The 12,663-nt window shown below is 38.6% G+C and overlaps 2 protein-coding genes across 2 annotated transcripts; both read right to left on the bottom strand.

Moving 5' to 3' along the window:
• Nucleotides 1-780: 780 nt before the first annotated feature.
• Nucleotides 781-7,725, bottom strand: LOC117192744. Its single transcript, XM_033397490.1, has 4 exons — nt 7,601-7,725; nt 7,363-7,543; nt 7,051-7,309; nt 781-1,386 (listed from the first exon to the last, which is right to left on the bottom strand). Coding segments are annotated over exons 1-4 (804 nt in total). The 5' UTR covers nt 7,603-7,725; the 3' UTR covers nt 781-1,024.
• A 2,988-nt stretch (nt 7,726-10,713) lies between these two features.
• LOC117192747 lies at nt 10,714-12,338 on the bottom strand. Its single transcript, XM_033397493.1, has 4 exons — nt 12,159-12,338; nt 11,921-12,101; nt 11,609-11,867; nt 10,714-11,553 (listed from the first exon to the last, which is right to left on the bottom strand). Coding segments are annotated over exons 1-4 (804 nt in total). The 5' UTR covers nt 12,161-12,338; the 3' UTR covers nt 10,714-11,191.
• Between the last annotated feature and the right edge of the window lie 325 nt (nt 12,339-12,663).

Consider the following 12,663-nt stretch of genomic DNA (forward strand, 5'->3'; position numbering starts at 1 on the left):
ACATCCACTTTTACCACAAATCTAATATACCCCAATACTCATTTTGAGTATTGGGTATAAAAATGAAATCCGCGCCAGCTGGCTTGCTCAGAAATATACCGAAATACACTTCACAGTTTCAAAAAATACCAATAATATACCAAACTCCAACATACTCCTCGTTTTCTATATTCGGTTCAATATTACTAGCTAGCTGGGACCGCCTTCCTTGGACAAATAATTGTATCCGATTGATGAATCTACTCTCAACAAGATTGGTTAATTCTAAGGACACCTTTTATTTTATTGCTTATAAAATTAAAATTTGTACATTGCTGCATTGGACAAGAGGGTGACTCCAAAGCGCGTCTTGAAAAATACTGGAAAATACTACAAAAAGCATACAAATTTGCAAGGTGTGTGAGCTAGACATGGTGTTTAAAATAAATTATAGAATTAAATATATTTAAAAATAGTAAAATCGTGACATATAGAGGCTCATATTTATGTTAATGCGCTTAAATTATATATGTGCAACTATATATATATGAACTTTATTTCATTTTGCAAGCCTAACTAGCAATACTTTAAAAGCAGCTTATTTAAGAATTGTATAGTTCATAGTCATTAATGCATAATTTTCCCATTCATATGCTCATCAATAATTGTATTCGTGAGCCTCTGACCCGGAAACCGTTGAACGAAAGACCCAGAAACGATATTGGGATTAAAAAACAGTACACTACACAATTTTGACAAGAAAATTCAATTCAAAAGGTTCCCGCCAAAACCAACTGCGTGTCTGTTGAGTATCAAAATATTTGCCAAAGCAAACAAATTGTTTATTTTATCGTTTGTCCAATCGACGTTTCACATCTCTCAAAAATGCCCATGGTTCCCCATTATGCGCCTAGTTTACATTAATTATAATAATCTTAAATGTTTGAAAAAGTGGACAGATCTTTCTTTCCTGGTCAAACATTAGGTCTTGAGGGACACTTTCAATATTTTCTTTAGCAAACCATAATTAAAATAGTGGAACTAGTTAGTCGGCTGTTTCGATTTTGAGAACAAATTTCTCCATTATAGCATTAAGACGCTTGCGCTCCTTGAGCTGTTGCTGCATTAGGTCTGAGATCTGTGTGCCTAGAGCCAAAAGCGCGTCCGTATTGGCTTCTGTGCGCTGGGCGTTCAAGCGAGTTTGTCTATTCATGTCCCGCATCTCCTTTGCAATGTCCATTAGCATCGGCACCGTGCTCTCGTGTTCAATTTCTAATTCATTTACATCATTTTGAACCAGCTTGCGCTTTTTGGCAGATGGAGTTTGCGAAGTGCTAGTGCGCTCCAATTTCACGCCCATATGTCTGTCATTGATCCGGCTGGAGCAGTCATCTTCTTCCTCATCATCTTTACATAAAAAAAAATAGTACTGTAAACTTTTAATAGCACGGTTTTATTATATGTTCTTCTTTCTTGATCGTCGTATTCGAATGAATGTGTGTTCGCATATCGATGTCGAGGACAAGTATCGATATATCGAGTACATTGGTATTTCTTATAATATTATCGATGAGTAAATCTTAAACTAATATTCAAATCTTATAAACTAATATTCATATCTTACATTCGGGCAACCTGACTACAGATCGCCCACGATCTACACACTAAGGCATACAGTTGGTTAAACATTTCTTATTCGGTATTGTCTTACTTAACATACTATTTCATCGATTAACAACATGAGACCATGGTTTTAACCTTACACTCTACCCAGGGTTTAAGCCTTGCTGGTTCTAATATACTTCGGAATGGCATTTGCGTCAACTGACAGTCCTCAATGTCGACAACCTCATAACGATCATTATCCAATACTCTATTGATCCTGTACGGTCCTCGATACTTTGGTGCGAACTTCTTATTGATCCCCGGTGTTGTGTCCACATGCCGGACTGCTACATAGTCACCAGGTTCATACTTTAATGGGGCTCTATGTTTATGGGCATACATCTTCTCATTTCTTTTCTGCGACAACCGTATGTTCTCACTTGCTATTTTTCTTATAGTTTCCAACTCTCTAAGTTCTGATGCTAACTTCTCCTCTAGGTATTCGGTTAATTCATCTACAACGGGTCCTTTCTGGGGTATTCCAAATAACAATGTGCTAGGTGTCTTTTTCGTACTGCTGTTAACGGAGTTATTAATGGCGTGCTCTACCTTGCTCATCAACCTATACCAATCGGCTTGCTCAAGGGGCTCTGACAGTTTTCCTAACATAGGAGTAAGAACACGATTCACCCGCTCCACTTGGCCATTCGCCTGCGGTGCACCTGTAGCTACCTTAATGTGCTCTATCCCTCTCTCCTGCAGAAAACTAGAGAACTCTAACGAGGTGAAACAGGTCCCACGATCTGATATTATCCTAGTAGGGCGACTATAGAAATCAAAATATTTACTTAAGGCATCCTTCGCTTCCCGCGTGCTGCTACTATTAACCGGGAACAATTTGACAAACTTAGTGAATGAATCTATTACCACAAGGAGGTGTTTTCGCTTAGATCTAATACTCGGCAACGGACCCAAATGATCAACATGTAGGGTATGAAAAGGAACACACGACTTTGGGATACTATGGAGCGTTCTGTTATGGATTGTTTTAGGCATCGAGTGTAGTATACACGGTAGACAGTTTCTGATGAACCTTGCCACTTTACTTCTAATTGACGGAAACCAGTAGGTCCTCAAAAGGTCACTCACGCACTTCTCTGCGGCCAGATGTCCTAGTTTTTCGTGTGACCGCCTTATCAACTGCTCTTCCATACACATTGGTACATAGAAACATAGTTTGTTTTCACAACTCCTCTTGTAAACAATACCATCTATCATTTCAAAATCTACTTCAATTCCATCCTCTAGCATTTTTCGAATACTAACTACTTCCTTGTCTCGCATCTGTTCTGTTTGCAATATCAAATCAACATCTTCTGGCGTTGCACCTACTACCCCAACTATCAATGATTTTAGTAATCTTTCCTCCTGAAACTCTAACTTGTCCCTCTCTACTGTATCCTCAACACATTTTTTCTCTTTATCTGAATTCCTCTTACTAATGTACTTTACTCCCCCCACCACATCGTTAACGCTTCTTCTACATTGGCTCAAATCTCTAATTTCAATCTTCGATCCATCCTCTTCCCTATATTCACTATTCTCTATGTTATCTCTACAATCACTACCAAGGTTCTCTCTATCATCAGACTTCCACCTATTTCCCAATCTACTTCCTACTGCACTTGATTCTCCACACTCAATCGCAGGGTTCTGTACGGTACTACTACGCTCTCTACTGATATTTAATTCTCTACACTTAATCACAGGGTTCTCTACGGTACCTCTATGCTCACTACCAGGGTTGTCTCTACTTACACTATTCCTTGTATATTGCTTTCTACTCTCATCATTTTCTAAATTAGACTTTTCTAAACCGTATTTGACTCTATAACCATCCTCTAACATATTCGTCACTTGATCTTGTCTGCTCAGCGCATCAACGTGCGCCATACTGGCTCCAGGTCTGTGCATAATGGAGTAATCATAGTTCTCTAACTCTAGGGACCACCGTGCTATCTTAGGACTAATTGACTTTCTGGTTAACGTCTGTACTAACGAATTACAATCCGTGATTATTTTGAAGGACCTATGCTCCAAATATGCTCTAAAACGCCTCAATGCATAAATTATAGCCAATGTCTCTAGTTCGAAACTATGATAACGTGATTCTCTTTCTGTTGTTTTGCCGGAATAATAGGACACAGGGTGCATCTTCCCATCATCTTGTCTTTGCATCAGTATTGCGCCATAACCGTATGAACTTGCGTCTGTATGTAATTCCGTTTCTCTATTTGGGCTAAAAATGGCTAATACCGGAGGATTTGCCAACGCATTCTTAAGAGTTTCAAAAGTCTTCACCTGTTCTCTATTCATGGGAAACGGACCACCTTCTTTTAACAACTGCACCAAGGGCTTAGCTGTCGTCGCAAATGACAACATGAAACGTCGAAAATACGAAAAGAATCCCAAGCATGAGTGCAGTGCTTTTACATTTTGAGGGACTGGGTATTTTTTCAAGGCCTCAATATGGGAATCACTAGGAACTATTCCGTTTTGATTAACTTTATACCCCAGGAAATCGATGTTTCGATTGACAAACCTACACTTTTTTAGATTTATCTCTAAATTTTGCTCGCTAAACCGAATGCATAGTCTTTTTAATATATTCATGTGTTCTTCAACTGTTTTAGTCGCTACTAATATATCATCCATGTACACTACAATGCTTTTGTTCCTAATAAAGTCTTTCAAGAGCTCCGAAATAAATCTCTGAAAAATAGCGGATCCATTTTTTAACCCAAAGGGCATTCTCAAGTACTCATACTGTCCTTGCGGTGTCACAAACGATGTATACGGAACTGATTTTTCTTCTACGCCTTTTTGATGATACCCACTTTTCAAATCTATAATGGAAAAACAGCACTTGTTTTCTAAAAACTCAAGACAGTCCTCAATAAGGGGCAATGGGAAATTATCTTTAACAATTCGTTTGTTCAGACCACGGTAATCGACGCACATTCGAAGTTCTCCTGATTTTTTTTTTACTAGGACCAACGAGGAAGCATAAGGAGACTCACTATGACGGATTACTTTCTTTTCTAACAGATCATCTACTATTTCAGCTACTTTCTCTCTCTCATGGTAGGATAAACGACGCGGAGTACAATGAAATGGTGTTGTTTCTGTTACACGAATCTGCATCTGATACTTTGGTGGTGCTTTAAAGTCAAATTCTTTGTGTAAATAGTATGTCTTAATAACTTCCCTACACTTTTCTGCAAGAGTGAGGCCAAATTCGAAACCTACGTTAATATGTTCCTCTTCATCAATCTCTACCGACGCACAAAAGTTACTGAATTCGTCGCCTTGATTCATATTCTCGATGGCCATTTTGTCATTCCTTGAGTTTTCTTGTGTCTGATTTTTAAATGGATTAGAACGTTTGATTAGCTCGCTTCTTTCTGATTGATTACCATCTAACTTATCATATAGTCTTATGTTAATATTATTTTTACGTTCGGTGAATAAAGACGCGCAGGTTAAACTAATAGCTTTTTGCTTTAACGAGCTTAATGGTGTGTGTTGCTTCGCATTGATATTTTTCTTATGAACGAATTTTACTTCAATAACTTTAAGGTCATCGCGTCCCAACAATGCCGGCAAAGGCAGCATGTTATCATCTACGATGTTTAATAAAACGATATATTTCTTTGTGCAAAATTCAATATGGCACTTAAATTTTCCCCATATGGGAATTGGTTGTCCTCCTAATCCATAGTATTTCCTAACTTCATTATAGGCTTCAACTATAGCCGACTTCGGTATCAAAGACTTATGAATAAAACTTACAGGGCTACCTGTATCAAATAGACTAAAAATACTGACGCCTCTTTGTTCACCAAACGGAAGTCATAAAGTGATTAACTGGACAGCCGCTAAATCGTCGTTGTTTTTTTCTCCTGGTCGCTCCTCATCTTGAACTGCAGCTACCCTAGTGGACATCTTTCGTTTCGGGCACTGCGAATATAGGTGGCTGGTACTCCAACAGTTAAAACATGCCCCATCCGGTCTCTTTGGCTGACTGCATTCCTTCATAACGTGCCCAAATTGCCGACAGTTGTAGCAACGCATTGCGCCACCACCTTGCTGCTGCCCAACTGCCATACTCACATTTAGTTTTCCCTTTGTCATACCTTCGCTACGAATTGCTACGACGCCAGGAGCTCTTCTGACCTTATCATAGGTGACCATCTTGTCACGCAACTCGTTGAGTGTGCTGCAATATAGCATGGATGCTGCCATGCCCGTCTAGTCCTGCAGTCCCTCTACGATGAATTTGACCACATCGCTCGTGGCCATGTCTGCTTGCGACGCTATGCTGCACATTGCGACGAAATATTGCAATGCGCTTTCATTATTTGCAATTTTCCGTGCCTCCAGTCGCTTTCCAATGTCCCACGCTGTCACTTTCTGCTCAAAGACGTTGAGCAATTCTGCTCGCATCAATTGCCAAGTCAAAGGCGCCACATGGTCGATGTACGCCTTCGCCGATCCGCATAGCAGCCGCTTCGCTAATATCCAGCATTTGTACTCGGATACACCATGGAAATTCATAATGTCCTCAAAGTTACTTATCCAACTGGTTACAGCCTGGTCGTCATCTCCAGAAAATGGACGCATCAACGCCTCAATGTGTGTCAAGTCGATGCAATCTCTCGGCGTTTCCAACTCCATAGCCTCTTTCTCCGTTTTCAATATGCTTAATTTGAGATCAGCTAAGCGCTTGCGAGAAACGTACAATTGTTCCAACTGCTGCAAACGGCGCGATTCTTCTTCGTATTCATCTGATCGCATGGTCAATTTCGAACAAGCGTTGTCTTGTCGCGGCATGAATGCTTCTCGAGCCTTCTGCACATTTTCACCATATTCTTCTGGCGCCGCTTTTACTGCGTGTTGTGCACTACGGTTGTCTCTATCTATCTCGCGCTCAACCGGGACTGCAAAAATGTCTGCCTGCATAGTCTCGTCTGCGCTTGGCGCCGTATTTCCTAGCTCATGCGTGTCTTCCATGATTTTTTTTACTGCTGTACGTAATTGGTGTATGTTGGCATCTTGATCAATATATACGTTTTGCCTACGCAATATGTCGCTAAGTTCACTTTTGGTTTTCGCTCTTATGTCTGCATAGTTCATCACAGAGTTTTTTTTTGGGCAAACCCCACACCTGATATGTAAACTTTTAATAGCACGGTTTTATTATATGTTCTTCTTTCTTGATCGTCGTATTCGAATGAATGTGTGTTCGCATATCGATGTCGAGGACAAGTATCGATATATCGAGTCCATTGGTATTTCTTATAATATTATCGATGAGTAAATCTTAAACTAATATTCAAATCTTATAAACTAATATTCATATCTTACAGTACATACATTTTTTGCGGCTTGATATTTTTGTCTTACCGTCATCTGTGGCTGTGACCTCGTCGTGGTCGGTCTTGATGTCCTGCAGTTGCAAACGGTTGGAAATTTCAGGACGTGCCTTTGGACGAGATTCGACTACTCTGTCGGGCTTATCATACAAGTCACAGATCACGGCCACTGCATCCTCTAGAGCAGGGAGTGTATCCTGATGCAGCGAGCCTTTGCCGCAGGCATTTGAATCTTCCAGCCTGTTATTGTTAATCTTTTTACGAATGCAGCTTTTCCAGTCTTTCCATACCTATCAAGAGCCAAGTGAGATGACGGAACATAGCGCAATTGCTCGGCACTTACTCTTTTCCACTCACAAACTTCTTTGACAGGCGGACCCACGCTATTTAACTCCTTTGAAAGCCGCTTCCAGGCGGCTTCAGCTGCCAGCTTATCACCCTTGAGGTAGTTTTTGGCTATCATTGGGTGTCTCTCCATAAATGCGATGAATATGGCATCTTGCTGCGCAGTTCTGTGTTTGCCCCTGTATACAATGAGGTGGTAAGTATAAATTTTTACGAACATTTTCAACATTATTTACATGTTCCGTGGTTTTTTGTTTGACTGATTGGTCAGTTTGGCCTTTGGATTCGTTGTCACAAATCTGTGTTTTTGTATCTATTAGCAGGAGTTGGACCCACTTTTACGCCCACTATCTCCACCACTTCAGCAGTAGCAGGGACTTGAATCTCTCCAGATTTACATAAATCGGATCTATTAATTTATTTATTTACGAAATATTTATTTACCTTATCAGTGTTACCGTGAACTTATCGATCAAATATACGGTCGGACTCTTAGAAATATACCAAAATACACCGTCTCATTTTAAAAATATACCGTAAATATACTGACGAATTCAAGTTCTATTTTATATATTCCTCGTTTTTGATATTCCGTCGAATATTACCAGCTATATAGAACATTTAGCCGTGCCCACATAATTTTAGCTCATTGATGAATACATTTTCTACACAATTGGTTAGTTTTTAGTCCTTGCTTTTATTGTATTTTGACTAAAACAAGGTTTAAACAAAATATTTCAAAAAAAAAAACAGTCGCAATGTTGCTAGTATTTGAAGACATGATACGTGTATAGGCCTTTGTGCACCCTATTTCGTTAATTTTATATGTAGATCAACCGCAATTTATTAAGACCTTTTCTCAAATTGATATGTTTTTGACTTATTCATGTGTATTATTAGTATCTTGTATATATTTATCTCGATCCTGATACCTACTGAGCCTTGGAAGACAAACATATTCACAAATCTATAACATCCAATTTCCCCCAGGTTATGTGTGCATGGAATTAGCAACATGTTTGTGTATGGAATGAGACTCATTATTGCAAAAGCGAAACTGCGGCGAATCGGGTGTTGCCTATATTTCAAGCTATATAGATGCCCACTTAGCTTTATCCCATAGATAAATACATTTTTTACAAGATTGCTTCTTTTAATTACCTTAATGTATTTTATTATGACTAAAATACAGTTTTCAAGGAAATGGTGCCGCAACAGTGTGTATGGAATAGGACTCATTGTTGCTAAAGCGAACTGTGGCGAACTCAAAATCGATTCAAAAAACGACCAGTTCTTTGTTCCGTTGAATAATACTATCTATACAGAACATTCAGCCATGCCCACTCAATTTTGTACGATTGATGAATCAATTCTATACATGATTGGCCTATTCGAAATACTTTCTTTTATTGGATTTCTATATAGCATTGAAAATTAAATTAATAGATTGATGAAATTGACAAAAATACCATGGGAGCGCGGCGAAAACCAGTATTTCTACAGTATGACCCTCAGAAGAGCACCGAAATATACCGCCTCATTTTAAAAATATACCGTAAATATACTGACGAATTCAAGTTCTATTTTACATATTCCTCGTTTTTGATATTCCGACGAATATTACTAGCTATATAGAACATTGAGCCATGCCCACATAATTTTATACGCTTTATCAATCAATTTTTTACTTAACTGGCTTATTCTTAATACTTGCTTTTATTGGATTTTGCGTAAAAAGAGGTTTTAGCGAAATAAGTCAAACAAAAAACAAGTAGCGAAATAGGTCTATCAAAACAAACGAAAAAGGAAATTGCTCAATTTTGATATCCCTTGAATAATGCTGACTAACTAAATCTCTCAGCAATGCCCACATTGCTCCTCCCCACATTCATCCTGTTGATGAATAAATTTTCTACAAAATTGGATAGGTTTTAATCCTTGCTTTTATTGTATTTATTGTAAAAAAAGGTTAAAACGAAAAAGTTCACCAAAAAAAAGAGTCGCTATATTGCGTGTAAGCCGTAGTATAGGCCTTTGTACACACTATTTTGTTAATTTTATATAAAAGTATAAATATTGATATGAAGATAAAACGTAACTAATAAAGACCTTTTCTCAAATTTACATTTTTTTAGACATATTCATGTATATGATGAGTGTTTTGTATATATATCTCGATCCTGATACCTATTCTTGTAGGGACCAAGAAGACAATAAGCTTTAAAATATCGTTGAAATATTGAAAATAATATTAAATAATATTGAATAATAATAAAATATATTGAAAATAAATTGTTTTTGCCTGGGATGACAAACATATTAACAATTCTAGAACATCCATTTCCCCAGGGTATCCAAAATGTTGCATGAGTCTGGCCCATACAAATTGAATGTTGGGACACTGTTGAGCTGAAAAAGGACATTGTGGCGAGGAAAAATCCCATCAGAGGAAATCCCAAAAAAATCCCACCAAACTTAAGCGCCAAATAGAAATTGGTTTTTGGTTTTCTCGTATCTTTAAAATTGTGGATGCCACAGATTTTCGTCCTTTGTGGGGCGGAAGTGGGCGGGGCGAAGTTTTGAAATATTTTTGTAGCAGTGACATATCACAGAAGTCTGGATACAAAACATCGTTGCTCTAGCTCTTATAGTCTTTGAGCACTAGGCGCTGAAGGGGACGGACAGACGGATGGACGGACAGACGGACAGACGGACAGACAGACATGGCTCAATCGACTCGGCATGATGCTGATCAAGAATATATATACTTTATGGGGTCGGAAACGATTCCTTCTGGACGTTACACACATCCACTTTTACCACAAATCTAATATACCCCAATACTCATTTTGAGTATCGGGTATAAAAATGAAATCCGCGCCAGCTGGCTTGCTCAGAAATATACCGAAATACACTTCACAGTTTCAAAAAATACCAATAATATACCAAACTCCATCATACTCCTCGTTTTCTATATTCGGTTCAATATTACTAGCTAGCTGGGACCCCCTTCCTTGGACAAATAATTGTATTGATGAATCTACTCTCAACAAGATTGGTTAATTCTAAGGACACCTTTTATTTTATTGCTTATAAAATTAAAATTTGTACATTGCTGCATTGGACAAGAGGGTGACTCCAAAGCGCGTCTTGAAAAATACTGGAAAATACTACAAAAAGCATACAAATTTGCAAGGTGTGTGAGCTAGACATGGTGTTTAAAATAAATTATAGAATTAAATATATTTAAAAATAGTAAAATCGGGACATATAGAGGCTCATATTTATGTTAATGCGCTTAAATTATATATGTGCAACTATATATATATATGAACTTTATTTCATTTTGCAAGCCTAACTAGCAATACTATAAAAGCAGCTTATTTAAGAATTGTATAGTTCATAGTCATTAATGCATAATTTTCCCATTCATATGCTCATCAATAATTGTATTCGTGAGCCTCTGACCCGGAAACCGTTGAACGAAAGACCCAGAAACGATATTGGGATTAAAAAACAGTACACTACACAATTTTGACAAGAAAATTCAATTCAAAAGGTTCCCGCCAAAACCAATTGCGTGTCTGTTGAGTATCAAAATATTTGCCAAAGCAAACAAATTGTTTATTTTATCGTTTGTCCAATCGACGTTTCACATCTCTCAAAAATGCCCATGGTTCCCCATTATGCGCCTAGTTTACATTAATTATAATAATCTTAAATGTTTGAAAAAGTGGACAGATCTTTCTTTCCTGGTCAAACATTAGGTCTTGAGGGACACTTTCAATATTTTCTTTAGCAAACCATAATTAAAATAGTGGAACTAGTTAGTCGGTTGTTTCGATTTTGAGAACAAATTTCTCCATTATAGCATTAAGACGCTTGCGCTCCTTGAGCTGTTGCTGCATTAGGTCTGAGATCTGTGTGCCTAGAGCCAAAAGCGCGTCCGTATTGGCTTCTGTGCGCTGGGCGTTCAAGCGAGTTTGTCTATTCATGTCCCGCAGCTCCTTTGCAATGTCCATTAGCATCGGCACCGTGCTCTCGTGTTCAATTTCTAATTCATTTACATCATTTTGAACCAGCTTGCGCTTTTTGGCAGATGGAGTTTGCGAAGTGCTAGTGCGCTCCAATTTCACGCCCATATGTCTGTCATTGATCCGGCTGGAGCAGTCATCTTCTTCCTCATCATCTTTACATAAAAAAAAATAGTATACATTTTTTGCGGCTTGATATTTTTGTCTTACCGTCATCTGTGGCTGTGACCTCGTCGTGGTCGGTCTTGATGTCCTGCAGTGGCAAACGGTTGGAAATTTCAGGACGTGCCTTTGGACGAGATTCGACTACTCTGTCGGGCTTATCATACAAGTCACAGATCACGGCCACTGCATCCTCTAGAGCAGGGAGTGTATCCTGATACAGCGAGCCTTTGCCGCAGGCATTTGAATCTTCCAGCCTGTTATTGTTAATCTTTTTACGAATGCAGCTTTTCCAGTCTTTCCATACCTATCAAGAGCCAAGTGAGATGACGGAACATAGCGCAATTGCTCGGCACTTACTCTTTTCCACTCACAAACTTCTTTGACAGGCGGACCCAAGCTATTTAACTCCTTTGAAAGCCGCTTCCAGGCGGCTTCAGCTGCCAGCTTATCACCCTTGAGGTAGTTTTTGGCTATCATTGGGTGTCTCTCCATAAATGCGATGAATATGGCATCTTGCTGCGCAGTTCTGTGTTTGCCCCTGTATACAATGAGGTGGTAAGTATAAATTTTTACGAACATTTTCAACATTATTTACATGTTCCGTGGTTTTTTGTTTGACTGATTGGTCAGTTTGGCCTTTGGATTCGTTGTCACAAATCTGTGTTTTTGTATCTATTAGCAGGAGTTGGACCCACTTTTACGCCCACTATCTCCACCACGCCAAGCAGCACAGCCTGCAGCGCACGGGGAGAGGACAACCCGGCGTTCACTTCAGCAGTAGCAGGGACTTGAATCTCTCCAGATTTACATAAATTGGATCTATTAATTTATTTATTTACGAAATATTTATTTACCTTATCAGTGTTACCGTGAACTTATCGATCAAATATACGGTCGGACTCTTAGAAATATACCAAAATACACCGTCTCATTTTAAAAATATACCGTAAATATACTGACGAATTCAAGTTCTATTTTATATATTCCTCGTTTTTGATATTCCGTCGAATATTACCAGCTATATAGATCATTTAGCCGTGCCCACATAATTTTAGCTCATTGATGAATACATTTTCTACACAATTGGTTAGTTTTTAGTC

The sequence above is a fragment of the Drosophila miranda genome (genome assembly GCF_003369915.1).
Source record: "Drosophila miranda strain MSH22 chromosome Y unlocalized genomic scaffold, D.miranda_PacBio2.1 Contig_Y2_pilon, whole genome shotgun sequence".
Taxonomy (NCBI): domain Eukaryota; kingdom Metazoa; phylum Arthropoda; class Insecta; order Diptera; family Drosophilidae; genus Drosophila; species Drosophila miranda.

Coding starts and splice junctions, on each gene's coding strand:
- LOC117192744 (XM_033397490.1), bottom strand. Junction 7,310..7,362: donor AAGTTTGTGAGTGGAAAAGA/GTAAGTGCCGAG, acceptor GGCTCTTGATAG/GTATGGAAAGACTGGAAAAG. Junction 1,387..7,050: donor GGTCACAGCCACAGATGACG/GTAAGACAAAAA, acceptor TTTTATGTAAAG/ATGATGAGGAAGAAGATGAC.
- LOC117192747 (XM_033397493.1), bottom strand. Junction 11,868..11,920: donor AAGTTTGTGAGTGGAAAAGA/GTAAGTGCCGAG, acceptor GGCTCTTGATAG/GTATGGAAAGACTGGAAAAG. Junction 11,554..11,608: donor GGTCACAGCCACAGATGACG/GTAAGACAAAAA, acceptor TTTTATGTAAAG/ATGATGAGGAAGAAGATGAC.